General features: G+C 32.4%; 1 protein-coding gene across 7 annotated transcripts in view; it reads left to right on the top strand.

Annotated features, from left to right (window-relative positions):
* The window catches only part of Polk (DNA polymerase kappa), a 69,091-nt gene that overhangs the window by 47,627 nt on the left and 4,243 nt on the right, over positions 1-17,221 (top strand). For all 7 annotated transcript variants that reach the window (XM_058574070.1, XM_046426911.2, XM_058574068.1 and 4 more), the window contains 7 exons: positions 2,081-2,305; positions 3,798-3,922; positions 5,086-5,252; positions 7,837-7,869; positions 11,310-11,406; positions 13,646-13,817; positions 15,735-16,649. In XM_058574070.1, the coding sequence (XP_058430053.1) occupies positions 2,081-2,305; positions 3,798-3,922; positions 5,086-5,252; positions 7,837-7,869; positions 11,310-11,406; positions 13,646-13,817; positions 15,735-16,649 (1,734 nt within the window). The remainder of the gene's footprint in view (positions 1-2,080; positions 2,306-3,797; positions 3,923-5,085; positions 5,253-7,836; positions 7,870-11,309; positions 11,407-13,645; positions 13,818-15,734; positions 16,650-17,221) is intronic.

The following is a 17,221-nucleotide window of genomic DNA, read 5'->3' as shown; positions in this document are numbered from 1 at the left end:
AGCATGTATGAGGCAGTGGGTTTGATCCTCAGCACCATCTACAAATAAATAAAATAAAATAAAAAACTGAGGAAGTTATCTGTGTAAGGTAGCTTTTTTTGTTATTGTTCTTAATAGAAATTAGATTTTTTAAAAAAGATATCAAAATATTGAGTGATTCTTTTCTTTTCTTCATTTCCCATGTTTTTTACAATTTGGTTGTAGTATAGCAATTATTACTGTTTTCTACTCTGCCAGAATTAATGACTTTCCTTTCCCTTCTTTGACTTAGACCTTATCATGACTCTAGAATACAATGAATCAGAAGTTTCATGGCTTCATAGATTTTTTTTAAAATCACTCCCTTTATTATCTGTTCAAAGCAATGCCAAGAAACATACAGATATTATACATATTATTTTATGTCTACTCTGTAATATAAATTTGGATGGTGGATACCAGTCTATGTAAGAAACTGAATAACACTCACTTTTTAGCACTTGCAGTTCAGATGGAATGCTTTAATCCTGGTAATACCATACAGTGTACTCTGATTACCTCAGTTACGGGGATTACAAAAATATTCAGTTTGGAAGTAAATAAACAATTTTAGCAGTTAGTTATATTTCCAGGCCTCCCAAAGAAGCAAAATGCAGTTGAGATGGAAAAGGTAACATACCATTCTGCAGTAGCTCTAATAATGTACCAGGAGGTACCAATCTTTGCTTTCTCCTGTAGCATTCTACTATTGCAGTGACTCACCTGAAAACAGGGTGTGAGAGGGATTAGCCCTTTATAACAGCATAAGGAACTCTGCAGGAGCGGCTTATGAATGTGACAGGTACCTTACCTGATCTGCAGTTTTTCTTCTACAGCTTTTATTACCTTGAGTTCCACTCATCCAATGGGGAAACGGGCTCCAGTGAATATCATTTCAAATGTTCCGTACTTTGAATCCCCTCTGAGTTACTCTGAACTTTAAAACTAGATATAAAAAATGAAAAGGAACTGAAGCATATAAGTAACAGTTAATGTAAAATAGGGTTCATATGACCTGAGAATTCCAATTTGGAGATTATATCTGTGACATAATTTCTATTACCTACCTTAAAACTTGAAACTAATCAGGTTTTTATCATATAATTTGTTATCTTTTTAGAAAAGTTTCCTAAAAGACTAAATTTATTTTTCAAGTAATATACTTTATGTGTATCTTGAAACTTAAGAAATTTAATTATTGCTACTGTATTTACCTTAATTTGAGAAGCATTTATGAGATATTATGAGAACATTTTAAGTATGAATATAGATTTAAGTGTATTTTACATTATATTTTGAAAAATGCAAATAAAATGAGATAATAATTGGGATTTTTATTTTACTTTGTAATAATTATAGTTTATAGTCTAGTGATAGTATATGTTCTTTTCCTTAAACTTAGACCTTGGTTAATCCAGTCAGACCCTAAAAATTTGTATAAAGAAACATAACTTTCAGGGGCAATTTGTATTTGTTGCAAATGTACCCTTAGTAAAAGTGATACTTTGCACAAGCAAGTCAAAATAAAATCAGATTTAAAAGAAGGAAATAAAGATTTGACATTTGAAAAGTTTCTTCCAGGGATGAAGAAAAATTATTTTCTCTCTAAAAGCAAAACTTACTTTTCAGATATAATTATTCTATTTGCCTAAAGCCTTTTTTCCTCATTCCTAAAGTCTAATTTAGTAAAGGTCTTTTTTTCCATATAGAAGAATAAAAGGCAAGAAATACTTTAGTTTTTAAAGAAAAAAAGTAATGCATTTCAAAATTTAATGAACTTTACATAGGGTAGATCCTTTTAGAATGTATAATATGAAAAAAGATAATTTTTTTAAAAGAAAAACCTGGACAGTTTTTTTCTTGATTGAACAGTTATAAAATATAAATTGTAGCATTTCTGATCATGTTTTCTAGAAACTATTAAATTTGCTTTGTCTTCAGAAATAATGTGACGGGAAAGTAGAAAAAAGAAAAATTTAAAGAAAGAATGAAGCAAAATCTAACTTGTGAAATATATACCTCTTAAAATGAACATGAGTTACTGTTCCCGTTTATAATTTAGATCAACCAGAAAAGGACGTGGATAAACTGAGTGAGCATGAACGGCCCATCTCTCCACTGCTTTTCGAAGATAGTCCTCCTGATTTGCAAACCCCATCGAACTTTGAAGAACAAAACAATCCTCAAATACTACAAAATTCAGTTGTTTTTGGAACATCAGCTGAGGAAGTGGTAAAGGAAATTCGTTTCAGAATCGAGCAAAAAACAACACTGACGGCTAGTGCAGGTCAGGATCTTGATGCACAGTGTGGTTGTAAGTTTTGGGCTGACTTAATTCAAGTGTCATATTAATAATTTCTCATTTGAAAGGATATAGTATCTTTTTACTTATCTATTCTTTTTTTTTTTTTTTTACATTCTGAAACTTTACCTATTCTGAAGAGCTGTGAACCTACAAGTAAATAGGAATTTAGCAGAAAAGCACATGAGCACAAAGAAAAAAGCCTATCATAAATCTTATGTAGCTCTTCTTTTGTAAATGCAAAATATATGGTCATTGGTTTTTCTCATAAATCTTGATTAGTTCTTCCTTAGGAGACTTCATTGCTGTCTTAGAATATGTGCAGGAGAGAACCCAGAAGACATCAAGATAGAAGATAAAAAATTAAAAAATCCAAAACACCAGCTAGCAATGTAGCAGTTTAGGACCAACTGGTAAAAGGGGAAAAAAACAAAAACAAAAAACAGCTTTGCAAATGTCAATAACCCATAAGGGCATCACTATGTAGCATAATAATTGATACTCATCATGAGGACCCTGAATTATCTTGTAGTACTCATGTCATAATTAGGTTAATCTTTCTTTAACAAAACATGAAAATGAATAGTAAAATTTAGGAAAATATGTATAAAATTAAAGTGAACTATTTGATGGCTCTATTTGAATATATCTGTTTCAAATTACCTTAATCTCTAAGACTCCTGGAAATTGTTAAAACACCTTTCTGAAAAGTAGTAATTTAATTTGCTTTGTGAGTAGCAAAAGGGATGAAATGTTTTAAATAAATATACAGAAGCTTTTTTTTTCTTTATGTGAATAATTCATTAAAAAAAAACTTTTCAAAGAATAAACATCCTTCACAAATTATATTCTGGATCTTTTCTAAGTAATGGTTATAGGGCCAGCCACTATAACAACCCTGTATTTCTACTAAAGATAGTAAGTAAACTCAGTAGTAAGTTACATTTAATATTACTCAACTCAGAAATTATTTTTAGATTTTAAATATCATGGAGAATTAAATATTCCCATTTCTTCTGCCCCAATAACTAATAAAATTCCTTTTCTTAAAACCATAGCAAGTACGCATGGTGGCATACTCCTGTAATCCCAGTGACTTGAGAGGCTGAGGCCGGAGGATCACAAGTTCAAAGCCAGCCTCAGCAAATTAACAAGGTTCTAAGCAACTTAGTGAGACCCTGTCTCAAAATGACAACTAAAAAAGGCTGGGGATGTTGACCAGTGTTTAAGTGACCCTGGGTTCAATCTTTAGTACCAAAAAAACCAACAACAACAAAAGGGAAAAAAACAAAAACAAAAAAACACCAAAACATAGCAAATCCTGAGGAAATAGATGATAATAAAATGTTATCTTTAAAGTGGCATTATGTATCATTTCAGATTATTTGCATTTATTTTTTTCTGTTTTGTCATCACTTAGTTAAAAATAAATACATATCAACTTTTATAAGTAGAATGTTCTTTTAATTCTTTTAAGGAATTGCTCCCAATACAATGTTGGCAAAAGTTTGCAGTGACAAGAATAAGCCAAATGGACAATATCAAATTCTCCCCAACAGACAAGCTGTGATGGGCTTCATCAAAGACTTACCAATTAGGAAGGTAAGATTTTATATAAAATTTATCATCTGGTACATGTTCTCTGAATTCTGAAGGGACATCATTTAGGCTGATAGTAATTCTTTGCTGAGAAGTTTTAAAACAATAGACAAGAGGCAAGAATTATAATTGGTGGTTAAATGTGGACTTGATGAGATCTTTCTGTGAAACCCTAAAAATCAGGTTTAGGAAGCTTATTTCTAGAAATTTTTAGGAGCATACTTGGATGACAGCTTTTAAGTGGATTCCTGCAAAGGAGAAAGAAATAAAAAATACTTAGAAAAGTCCTTTCCCAACTGTACCTTAATAGAGTGCTACCAAATAGGTATATTTCAAAGATATTTAGAATTTTTATTATTATATAAAAAAAGCAAAAATACTTTACCATCTTTAAAATGATAAAATTATCTCTTAGGGGTTCCAGAAAAGGGTATATTTTTATTACTCTTCAGAGCTTCCAAATTGTTCTGCATAGATATCTTTTTTTTTTCAGTAATTACTCTATACAATGTTTATGATTATTGGATAATATATGTAAGACATAATTATAAAGTAGTATTTTCTAATGTGTTTTTCAAAGTATAAATAGGTGTTTCATTTAAAAAAAGTCTGGATCAAAGAGCTTTGGGGTGGGCTGGGGCTGGGGCTCAGCACCACATATAAATAAATAAAATAAAGATCTATCAACAACCAAAAAATATTATTTTTAAAAAAGGGGGTCACTGTTTATATATTAGTGTATTAAAGATTTCTAATTTTGAAGCAAAATTTTCCATTTAAATTTGTTGACTGTCCATTCCCTAAAGGTATATATGACCAACAACTCCTTTTTTTTTCTTTAAAAAATTTTTTTTGTAGTTGTAGATGGACAGAATGCCTTTATTTTACTTGTTTATTTTGATGTGGTGCTGAGGATCGAACCCAGTGCCTCACTCATGCTAGGCAAGCACTGTGCCACTGAGCTATAACACCAGCCCAACAACTCCTTTTTTAGTGCCTTTAAAAATTAAATGGAATGCTCTTTAGGAAATGTGACCCGAAAGTAACAAAATCAGTTTTCTCACAAGATTTGTGATGATAGTAACATTATTTATACCTTTAATAAGATTACCCTCTCAGTTCTGATCTTAATTTAAAATTAATGATAAATGTTGATTCTCTTCTAGGTTTCTGGAATAGGAAAAGTTACAGAGAAAATGTTAAAGGCCCTTGGAATTATTACTTGTACAGAACTCTACCAACAGAGGGCATTACTTTCTCTCCTTTTCTCTGAAACATCTTGGCATTATTTCCTTCACATCTCTCTGGGTCTAGGTTCAACACATCTGGCAAGGTATATATAGTAATTCTGCTTAATTATTTGCTGAAATGTCAATTTTAACCATTGAGATAGAGACTATAAAGATAACGTGTTTTAAAATCCTCCAAGACCAGTTTGATTCAGAATATAATGTTTGGGTTAAAAATCAACAGATTAGATTCAGGAGAAAAGCAAAAGAAAAATAAAGACTTACACTTCAGCAGTTGAGTAGATGGACAAGAGAATCAATGATTATTTTATTTTTTATCTCTGCCTTATTCTTTTTTCAGAATATAAGAGGAATGCTGGTTGTCAGATTGTTGAGGAAAAAAAGATGGCTTATATTCCATAATTCATTCTTTAAGGAAGGAGTTTTAATGATTCTTTGAAAGCCTTCATGAACTGACAATATTTTATTTCTTTTCCAGATACATAAGTAATTTATTCTTTGATTATTGTGTTAAGCATTGTCCTAGGAATTAGGGATAATGACAGTGACTAGGAGAAAGTCCTATATTCATGGAGTTTGCAGACTAGTGTGTGGGATAGAAAATAACCATTAAACAAATGGTTTAAAGGAAAGTAAAGTAGAATGAGGGCGCAAAAAATGACTTTGGGGCTGGGTACACTAGCACATGCCTGTAATCCCAGCGGCTAGGGAGACTGAGGCAGGATTGTGAGTTCAAAGCCAGCCTCAGCAATTTAACAAGGCCCTCAGCAACTTAGAGAGACCATGTCTCAAAATGGAAAATAAAAAGGGCTGGGGATGTTACTCAGTAGTTAAGCACCCTTGGGTTCAATCCCTGGTACCAAAAAAAAAAAAAAAGACTTGGGGCTGAGTGGGGGTTGGCAACATTCATCCAGAGGCAGAAAATTGACGGACCCAATGATGCAAAGATCTAGGAGACAGGTAATGGCTAAAGAAGTGGGCCTGTGTTGTTTTTTTTTTCCCCCTCCATCTCTTTTTCATCTAGGTCTTAACAGGAAGTACCCCACAGCTGGAAAGGTAAATTGTTAGGGATAGGTGAAAAGAAGGGAATAAACAGACACTTATCAAAAGAAGAAATAGAGATGACCAACAAACATTATGATAAAATGTTTAACATTATTAGCAATCAGAATAGATAATAGGCAAGAATTATAATTGTGGTTATAATTTCATCTCATTTCAGTTAGAATGGCAATCATTAAGAATACAAATAATAATAAATGCTGGTGAGGAGGTGGGGGGAAGGTATACTCATACGTGGAGATTCCTCAAAAAACCGTATGACCCAGGTATCCTACTCCTTGGTATTTACATTGAATAACTAAAATCACCAAACTGTAGTAATGCAGGCATGTCAATATTTATAGCAGCACAAGTCACAATAGCCAAGTTATGGAACCAGCCCAGAGGCCCGTCCACAGATAAATGGATAAATGGAAAAAGAAAATGTGGTATATATACATAGTGGAGTTTTACCAATCATTAACAAGAATGAGATTACAGCATTTGGTGGTCTATGGATCAAACTGAAAACATCATGCTAAGTCAAATAAGAGACTCAAAATCAAGGGTCAAATGTTTTCTCTCATATGTGAAGTTAGATCAAAATAAGGGGGAAAAACAGAGTGGGGTCAGGGATGGGGTCAGGGGGAATCCCATGATAACAGAAGGGAGATCAGTGGTGTAGAAGAAGGGAGTAGATGGGGAAGGAGGAGGGTTGGGTAAAGGGAGTAACTTCAGGATGAAATTAACAAAATTATAAATTTCATCTTTATGTATATCTATAAAGTACCAATTTTTTAAAAAATTATAAATAAATACAAGGAAGACTAGTATAGGTAGGTGAATAGGGGGGCGGGAGGAGGGGAGAGAAAGGGGAAGTACTGAGGACTAAAGTGAAATAAATTATTTTCCATGCATGTATGATTGTGTCAAAATGAACACCAATATTATATATAACTATAATATACTAATAAAAATATTTTAAAAAGAAAGAATAGGAATCACAGAAGTCAACCTTGGACACTATTTTTGCAATTTTGTCATTATCTTGTCATCCTGTACTCAAAATGACTTCTTATTATTATATTTAAAATAAAAGACAACAATAAAATTGCTGAGAATGTCTATAAAATTAAATAACCAATTAAGCCTGCTAAATCTTAACAGATTGCAAGGCTGTATTATAATTCTCTTGCTGCTCTTTTTTATTTTGAATTTACAGTTAGCTCATTTTGATCTTGTAGGTAAAATGAAAGATGAAGATATCACAGCACTATAACTAACTAGTATTTGAAGAAATCAGGAAATAAAAATGTCTTCTGTAATCCAAAAATTATTCTCTTTTTATTTCCATACTTGCTTGTAAGCAATATAGTTCTGATATAACACAGCATATATTGGTATTCAGAGAGAATAATAAGGGAAATCTGTGGGTGTTTTATGATAAAATAGCAGATCTGACTTCCCCTCAATCCATGTTCTCTATTCCCCTACTGTGCTTTGTTTTTTGAGCTAAATGCTTTCTTCTTCTAAGGTATTTCATATTTACTTTTATATTTGTCTATCAGTCTTTTCTGAAATAGAAAATAAAGACTTGTTTTTTTGTTTTTGTTTTGTCACTTCAAGGGATGGAGAAAGGAAAAGCATGAGCGTTGAGAGGTAATGTTTTGTTATTTATTGTTAATTGTTCATAATGTTATTTTAAACTAATTTCTAAATTAATTTTTAGTACAGTATTTGCAAATCACATCAACGGTTTTCAGCAGTTTACAATGCTGCAATATATACTTCAGCTTACATGCTACAGTATACTTCGGTACAGGGTATTATTATCTTTGGTTGTGCCACTCTCAAATTAACTGCAATCTTTTTTTTTTTTTCTTCTTTTTTTTGGGGAGTTGGGGGTTGTACATGGAATTAAACTCAGGGGCACTCAACCACTGAGCCACATCCTCAGCCCTATTTTGTATTTTATTTAGAGACAGGGTCTCACTGAGTTGCTTAGTGCCTCTTTGGTGCTGAGGCTGGCTTTGAACTCTTGATCCTCCTGTCTCAGCCTCCCAAGCCACTGGGATTACAGGCATGCACTACTGTGCCCAGCTAACTGCAGTCATTTTTATGCATGTTGATTTTACTTCTGTTCGCTGAAAACTAGGCATTTTAGGATTCCAGTTTCTAATTTCTAGTCTTGAAATTGAAGATTTATTTGGGAATTCTTTTGTTTTAAATATTTTTTTTAGTTGTAGATGGACACAATATCTTTATTTTTATTTGTTTATTTTTATGTGGTGCTGGGGACCAAACCCAGGGCCTCACTCATGTGAAGCAAACGCTTCACCACTGAGCTGCAACTCCTGCCCAGGAATTCTTGAAACTCATTAAATATTGGTTGCATGAGCAGAGGCATTAAATGATTGAGCATCCCTAGTCTGAAAATCTGAAGTCTGAAATGCTTGAATTTCCAGAATGTTCTAAGTGCCAATATGTCACCACAAATACAAAATTTTAACACCTGACTTTATGTGATTGGTTGCAGTCAAAACACAGGCATACTAAAAATATTGTGTAAATGTGCCTTCAGGCTAAATATATAAGGTGTATATGAAGCAAAAGAATTTCAGGTTTATTCTTGGGTCTATCTCTAAGATATCTTGTTATATCCAGGCAAATATTCAGAAATTGTTAAAAAAAAATCCAAAGTCCAATCTATGTTCTTGTCTTGAGTATTTCAGACAAGGGATCCTCAACATGTAGTATTATATTCTTGGTGAATGAGAGCTTAGAAATGGGCTAATTTAGTGGGCTTACAATCTTGTTTGCAAGACAAATGAAATCTTGATATGGAACTTTATTATTTGAGAAAATGTTTTTTAAAAGTCTCTCAATTATTTCCTCAAAGAAGCAAGATGTCACAGGCATTTAAGAACCACTGACCTAGTAGAAGGTTGGATTTGTATTTCACATGTTATTTCTGACCAAAAAATCTGAATGAATTTTATAAAACAACATACTCAATAAATGGCTTTGATAAAAATTGCTGTTTTAGGTTGTGATTTACATAAAAGCAATCTGAGAGAGAGAACACATTCATCCAAAATGTGATTATATGAGTAATGTTGTACAGTTTAAAAATATTTCTTTTATATTTTTTTACTTTGTTACTGAGAAAATTATTGATATGTGGGAATATATTCTCCAGTTTTCTTTCTGAAAACTCTCCTTGGCTTTTTTTTTTTTAAAGGTGCTGGGGATTGAACTCAGTGCCTTATGCATGCGAGTCAAGCACTCTACCATCTGAGCTATATCCCCAGCCCCTCTTCTTGGCTTTTTAAAAAATTGTATTATAACATCAAATTCTTTATGGGATTGGGGAGAGGGAGATTGTAATTCACAATCACACATAAAAACCTAACTTCTCTAATATGTAAAGAACTCATATAATCAATAAGAAGCATCAGTGTACCAAATATCTAATTAGTTAAGAGAAAAGGAAACAAAAAATGACAGGCTATATGAAAATATTCCCATTCTCATTTATAATTAAAGAAGAACAAAGTTCTCCTAGATAGCATTATTTACTGATCCAGGGAAGACATCTTTAGGGACCAATATTTGACCTACAACAAAGGGTAAGAAATTTGGTAATATCTATCAAAATCCCAGATGAATTGTTATATCTTTGAATTAGAATGTTATGCTGCCATATAAAATGAGGATATTAATTTCTCATTGGTAACACCAAGATAAATTGAGAAAAAGCAAAGTACTAAATAACGTATGTAATATTCTATTTATATAAAAAAGGGTAAAATTATTGCTTGTTTGCTAATATGTACATATTAGCCCAATGTTTTTGTGGTTGTTGTTTGTTTGTTTCTGTAACCACATATCTTAAGCTAGATAACTTTTGAAGAAAAGAGGTTCATTTAGCCTGGAGGTTCAAAGGTAAAGGCCTACATCTGCTGATAGCCTTCTTATTGCTCCAAGGCAGTGTAAGGCAAACACATAGCAAAAGATAGAGCCATGTTATGTGTTTCTTCTAGTGACTCTCCCTCTCCTTGTAAAGCCACCAATATTCAATCATGAGGGCTTCCACCCATATGACCTTGTCTAATTCTAATCACCTCCTAAACACCGTAGTTGATGATTTGCACCCTTTTAATATCTCACACTGGGGATTAAATTTCAACACATGAACCGTTGGGAGATATATTCAAGCATAGCAGATCGAATATTTCTGGAATTCATATGAATAAGAAGCCAGAAACATTGGTTGCCACTAGGGAAGAGTACTGAGTAGCTGGGGATAGTCTTAGAAGTGGGGATGCTACTGAATTACTATTTGCTCAAGGTTTTGTTCTCACTGCTGTGATCTCTCTTTAATGTCTGACTCTTTAATGTTAATATTATCTATTTCAATATCTTTTTGAAGATATTCAGTTTTGCATTTATTCTTACCAGCCCTCCATTTCCACTTATCTACTAGATAAGTAGATATGTACCTGGGTACTGAGCCAACCCATTAAATCTACTTAAAGACATCTTTGTCCAGAGCTAGGCACAGTGGTATACGCCTGTAATTCCAATGACTTAGGGGGCTGAGGCAGGAGGACTGCAAGTCTGAGGCCAGCCTTATCAACTTAGCGAAACCCTGTCTCAAAATAAAAAATTAAAAGGGGGGGGGGGAAGAAAGAAAGAAAAAGATATGCTATCCAGAAAATTCATGTACAATATGATGTTCTCATCTGTATTTTCTTAAAATAGTCTTCTATAGCAGAATCTATATACATATATACTTGACTGAACGTATTATAAGTTGGGGCATTGTCTGTTGATGACTTTAATCATCTTTTTAAAAAATATTATAGAACAAGAGTATAAAATTGCTTCTTTGCAAATCAATTTACCTATCTACATGGTTTTCTATTGTTTATATAGACTGTAGGTGTTTCTACTTAATTATGTCTTAGTTCATATGAAAACTATTTGTACAGCAGAATATATAAAGTAATTCTAGACCATTTAAATATACTATATCATTCCCAAATTATTTTGAGTTACAGTTTGCTTTGTGCACCAAATCATTGTTGTTTCTCTAGGACCTTCAGTGAAATAAGTAAAGCAGAAGAACAGTACAGCTTGTGCCAAGAACTTTGCAGTGAACTCGCTCAAGATCTCCAGAAAGAAAAGCTTAAGGTACTTTATTTTAATGTGGTGTTCTAGTTTTTAAAAATTTTAATGATGCTACTTGAAACAAGTTAGATTACCCATTTCTTAAAGCTCAATACAAAGTAGTTAATGTTGGAACAGAATATTCTGTCCCCAACAATTAGAGACAAATTTAATCTGACCCATATCTGAGGTCTACGATGAGATCATTCTATGAAAAAGAAACTTGTGATGCTGGAATGCTTCCAGTATCATTATACACGACTTTATACTACCTCCAGAGTACTTTGATTAAATATAACATGAGAGTATATTAGCCTTAGAAAGGCAAAGAAGAATTTCCCCAGAATTGTACTCACATATTATAAATGCCTTTCCAATTAGTCTTTAATATTTTTCTCACATAAACAATGACCTTCTAGAATAATAGACATTTTGTTTCAAGACTCTAATCCAGGTTGCTTACTTGGGGTGTGGGTGGGGGGAGCCTGGAATGCTTTGAACTTTCTGTTTTTTAATCTTTTCTCACAACAATCCATGTTTAGTATTTCCCAACAATCTCAAACCAGGAGTGGAGTTGTTCAAAGTAATAGAAAAATATTAAAAAGTTATTACAAAAAAACTGGAATATCTGATGAGCCTTTTTCTTATAAGCTTCTCTTTTGATGATATAACAGAGTTCTTCTTAAAACTATATTTTAAATAAACTTTTAATTTTAGAAAAATTTTAGATTCACAGAAAAGTTACAAAAAGAATATAGAGAAGGAGCTGTGGCTCAGCAGTAGTGCACTTGTCTAGCATGTGTGAGGCACTGGGTTAAATTCTCAGCACCACATATAAATTAAAAATAAATAAATAAAGGTCTATCAACAACTAAAAATAAGAAAAATTAAAATGATAAAAAATATAGAGATTTCCAGTGTAATCTTCATCCAGTTTCCTCAATTATTAACATTTTGTGTTAACAGTACATTTGTCAAAACTAAGCAAGTGACATTAGCACATTATTGTTAAATAAACTCTAAATTTTATTTGGATTTTGCTCATTTTCTGTTAATCACCTCTTTATTCCAGGATTCAATTTAGGGAACTATGTTGCATTTATGTCTTCCTAGTCTCCTCTGGTCTGTCACAGTTTCCCAGTCTATCCTCTTTTTTCATGACTTTGAAAATCCAATCTGGGTTTGTTTGGTGGTTTTGTTTTTTAATAATTAGACAAGGATATAAGTTTTTAGAAAGACTATCACAAAGATGAAGTGCCCTTATTGTATCCTGCCAGGTGGTATATAGTTGCCATATGACATCTCTGGATTTTATCAGTTGGTTAAGGTGGTGATTGCTACGTTTCTCCACTATGAAATTACTGATTTTTTTCCTTTGAAAATGAATTAGTAAGTCTTAACTCACCCTCAAATGAAGGAGAATTAAGTTAAACCTCCAGGAATACTAAAATATGCACAATATAAAATTTACAGTTTTTGCCATTTGTCAGTGTCTGGTTCAGTGGCATTAAGTACATTCACTTTGTTGTGCATCCATCCCCACCATCCATCATCATCCCCAGATGAAATTCTATACCCGAAGACACTAACTGCACAGGGAATTCTTACACATAAATTATTAAATATAGTATTTGGCATGTACCAGCCACACAGTAAATGTGAGCTTTCAGTAAGACCTTTTTAATGAGGATCTTTTATAAAAAAAAAAAAATTTTTCATGCCTTTTTAGAAATTGAATTAACTAAGATTCAATAAAAGGAAAAATGATCAGTTAACTTTCCCTTTATATAAGGGTATCTTATAAAAATTAAGTTGGGTATGGGAATAATAGTATCTAGAATAGAATTTTCATATTATGTATAGATTTTAATTATTTCTTGTGATAGTTGTTATTATCATGTTTTATAAATAAAATTTGTTATACTTCCACATTCTTACATGTACATAAAAGACATTTCTAAACTTAGGGGTTTTTGGGGGGAGGCGGTTCTGGGATTGAACCAGAGGCATTCAACCACTGAGCTACATCCTCAACCCTATTTTGTTTTTATTTAGAGACAGGATCTCACTGAGTTGCTTAGGGCTTTGCTGAGTTGCTGAGGCTAGCTTTGAACTCAGGATCCTCATGTCTCAGCCTCTGGAGCTGCTGGGATTACAGGCGTGCACTACCATGTCCCACCCATTTCTGGATTTTTCTAACATGTAAATAACTTTTTTCTAAATATTAGAAAGCCTATATAATAATATATTCTATATGTTATAGGGTAGAACTGTTACCATTAAACTGAAGAATGTGAATTTTGAAGTAAAAACTCGTGCATCTACAGTTTCATCTGTTGTTTCTACTGCGGAAGAAATATTTACCATCGCTAAGGAGTTGCTAAGGACAGAAATTGATGCGGATTTTCCACGTCCCTTGAGATTAAGACTTATGGGTATGTTTTTTTTTTTCCTTAAATCTATTAGATTTCCCCCAAAAAAATTAATTTTCAAAAAATTTTCACCTCTATTTTGTTTCTTAAACCTGACTACAAAGTACTTTCTGTGCTGCTGCCATTTATTGGAACCTGATGCATGTAAAGCCATGATTATTGGTTTGATTCCATTTTGAACCAATTGAAGTGTTTCTTATTATGTACTGGAATAAAGTGGACAAGAAAGGTTTCAAAATTCAAACCTATTCAGATATTAGAAAGCAGATTCACTGCATAGTAAGTATATTATGTAATACTCCTTTGGGAGTCTGGAGCAGTGCCCCGTGATGAAATAACATTAATAAACAAAAATATATTCACATACAATAAGGACTCTAAATAACTTCACATTAATTTAGGCATCATTTATCACTTGTTGCTTATAATTTTCAGAACTTTTTGGATTTCAGAATTACAAATAAAGGATTGAAACACCATGAAATCACATCTCCAGCCATTATATGATAAAAACAAATAGACCATGTTTCCAAAGTGAATTATGTGAAAGAATGTGTATGGATAAGCAGTCCAAATGTCCACTTTCTTACTAAGAGTGGTTCATTAGCCATACTTTCATATAAAAGATAGCATACCCTGAATCAAAATAACGAATGTTCATTAAAAGAGCCAAATAACAAGTTATCTATAGATGCTTTATTCATAGTTGCCTAAAGATGTCCTTCAGTTGATGGATAAATAAATTAGGGAATAATCAGACAGTGTAATAATATTCTGTACATAAAAGAAATAAGCTATTTAATGATACATGCTTGTATAAAGGAAAGTAAATAAGCATACCTGTAATCCCAACAGCTTGGAAGGCTGAGGCAGGAGGAACACAAGTTCAAAGCCAGCCTTAGCAACTTAGTGAAGCCCTAAGCAACTCAGCAAGACCCTGTCTCTAAATAAAATATTAAAAAGGAGCTGAGGATGTGGCTCAGAGGCAAAGCACCCCTGGGTTCAAGCCCCAATACAAAAAAAAAAAAAAAAAAAAAAGCTATCAAGCAGTGAAAAGAAATGCAGGAAACTTACAGGTTGGTAAAAGAAGTCAGTCTATAAAGGTTCCATACCATATAATTCCAGCTGCATAATATTTTGGAAAAGATAAAACCAAACAACAAAATATTAGTGGTTTTCTAGGGTTAGACAGAAGGGATAGATGGATAGGCAGAACACAAAGGAATAGAAGGGCAATTAAACTATTCTGTGATTTATAATAGCGAAGATATGACATAAGAAAATTTTCTAAACCCATAGAATGTACAGTGCCAAGAGTGTGAACTCTAATGTCATATCAATATAGGTTCATCATTTGTAACAAATGTTCAACTTTGGTGTAGGATGTGGATATCAGGAGAGGCTTTACATGAATAGGGGCAGAGGATATATGAGAATTCTCTGTACCTTTTGCTAAATTTTGCTGTGAACCTAAAACTCCAAAAAAAAAAAAAAAAATCCTTAAAAAAACAAAAAAAGCTAAAGGGTCTGGGTAGTTGATTTCAATTTGTTGTTTTATATTGAATGCCATTATATGTCAGATATTAATTGAAAGTTCTGTCATCATATGAACTGCAATAGATTGCTAATATTTAGTGATACATGCTTGTATAAAGGAAAGTAAATTTCCACTCACAGTATCAGCTTTGAAAACACATCCTTTAGTTAAAAGAATATTGGGCTAGGGAAATACCTCTGTGGTACAGTACATACTTAGCATACACAAGGCCACACATACAAAAGGAAATATATACAGCCTTGCTTATTATTTCTCTGTAATCAACCTTTTATATAGATGTCACAACAGTATTATGTAAAATGTTTTTAATATACCTGTTGGCTTTGTTGAATTTGGAATTAATTGTGATTGGTTTAATTTAGGTGTTCGAATATCTGGTTTTCCCAATGAAGAAGATAAGAAACACCAACAAAGGAGCATCATTGGCTTCTTACAGGCTGGAAACCAAGCCCTGTCAGTCACTGGGTGTATGCTAGAGAAAACAGACAAAGATCAGTTTGTAAAACCTCTAGAAACATCTCATAAGAAGAGTTTCTTTGATAAAAAACGATCAGAAAGGAAATGGAGCCACCAGGACACATCTAAATGTGAAACTATAGTTAAAGAAAGTTTACAGATATCACAACCATTCCAAGTTTTAAAGAAGACAAGTGAGAATTTAGAAACATCAGATAATTCAGATAACTTCCAGATATTTACCTGTCCTGTTTGCTTTAGGGAACAAAGAAGTATCAGTCTGGAAGCCTTTAATAAACATGTAGATGTGTGTCTTGATGGACCTTCAATTAGGGAGAACTCAAAAATGAATTCTTCAAATGCTTCCTCTACTGAAGTTAACCTGAAAGAAATCACGAACCATTCTTTTTTACTTTGTGAAAAGCAATATTATGAAACTCATCAGAAAAACGTAGAAATCACTTCAGTAGATTGTGTAAATTTGGTAGAAACTAGAAATAATTCATCTAAAGCAGGAAGTATAGACACTGAGCACAGCAAGGAGGAATGTTCTAGTCTTCCAAGCAAGTCTTGTCTTGTTTCATTAGAAAATCAAGATGCTGAGTTACTAAGTAGACATGAACCACTCCAACCTTGTGTGTATCAAGTGACAGCAGGCCAAGCGCTAGTTTGTCCAGTATGTAATCTAGAACAAAAAACTTCAGATCTTATGCTGTTCAATGTGCACGTGGATGTTTGCTTAAATAAAGGTATTATCCAAGAACTGAAGAATGATAAAGTTTATCCTCTTAACCAACCCAAAGATAGCTCCAGAAGTACTGGTGAGTTTGTAGTCAATTGGAAGAATTTGATTTTCTAGGAATATGTAAGATTGTTCATTCTGAACACATATTATTAAAAGGGTAGTTTGTATATGCTGCCAGCCAGGAAAAAGTTACCTGACCGTAGATTGGCGTTAAACCCATTGACTCCCAAATTTTCAATAATCTGAATATTGTAACAGAATTGATACAGGTGCATTAAAATAGTTTGAAAATTATAATCTAGAGCTTATATGCATCATATTAACATTCTGTTATTATTATACCCTTTAGTATAATTATATTTAATATGATTATATTTTATATAGCATTGTAGTTATATAATTTATATGTAATATAATTATACATCAATATATAATTATATTATATAATTATAATATTACATTATTATATAATTCTAATTGTTTTTAAAGCTATTGGTTTGAGTTAACCCATTTTGTCCTAACAGAAGTGGAATACTTATACAAAAATTAAATATAGTATATATAATTATATAATATATAATAAGAACATATATGTAAATACATAATTATATTCATAATATATTTATTAGTGGGGATTATATTTATACA

Source organism: Marmota monax, unplaced genomic scaffold (assembly GCF_021218885.2).
Source record: "Marmota monax isolate L192 unplaced genomic scaffold, Marmota_monax_Labrador192_F-V1.1 WCK01_AAM20220418_F8-fsc00018, whole genome shotgun sequence".
NCBI lineage: Eukaryota > Metazoa > Chordata > Mammalia > Rodentia > Sciuridae > Marmota > Marmota monax.
This window is presented reverse-complemented; position numbering and strand designations above follow the sequence as displayed.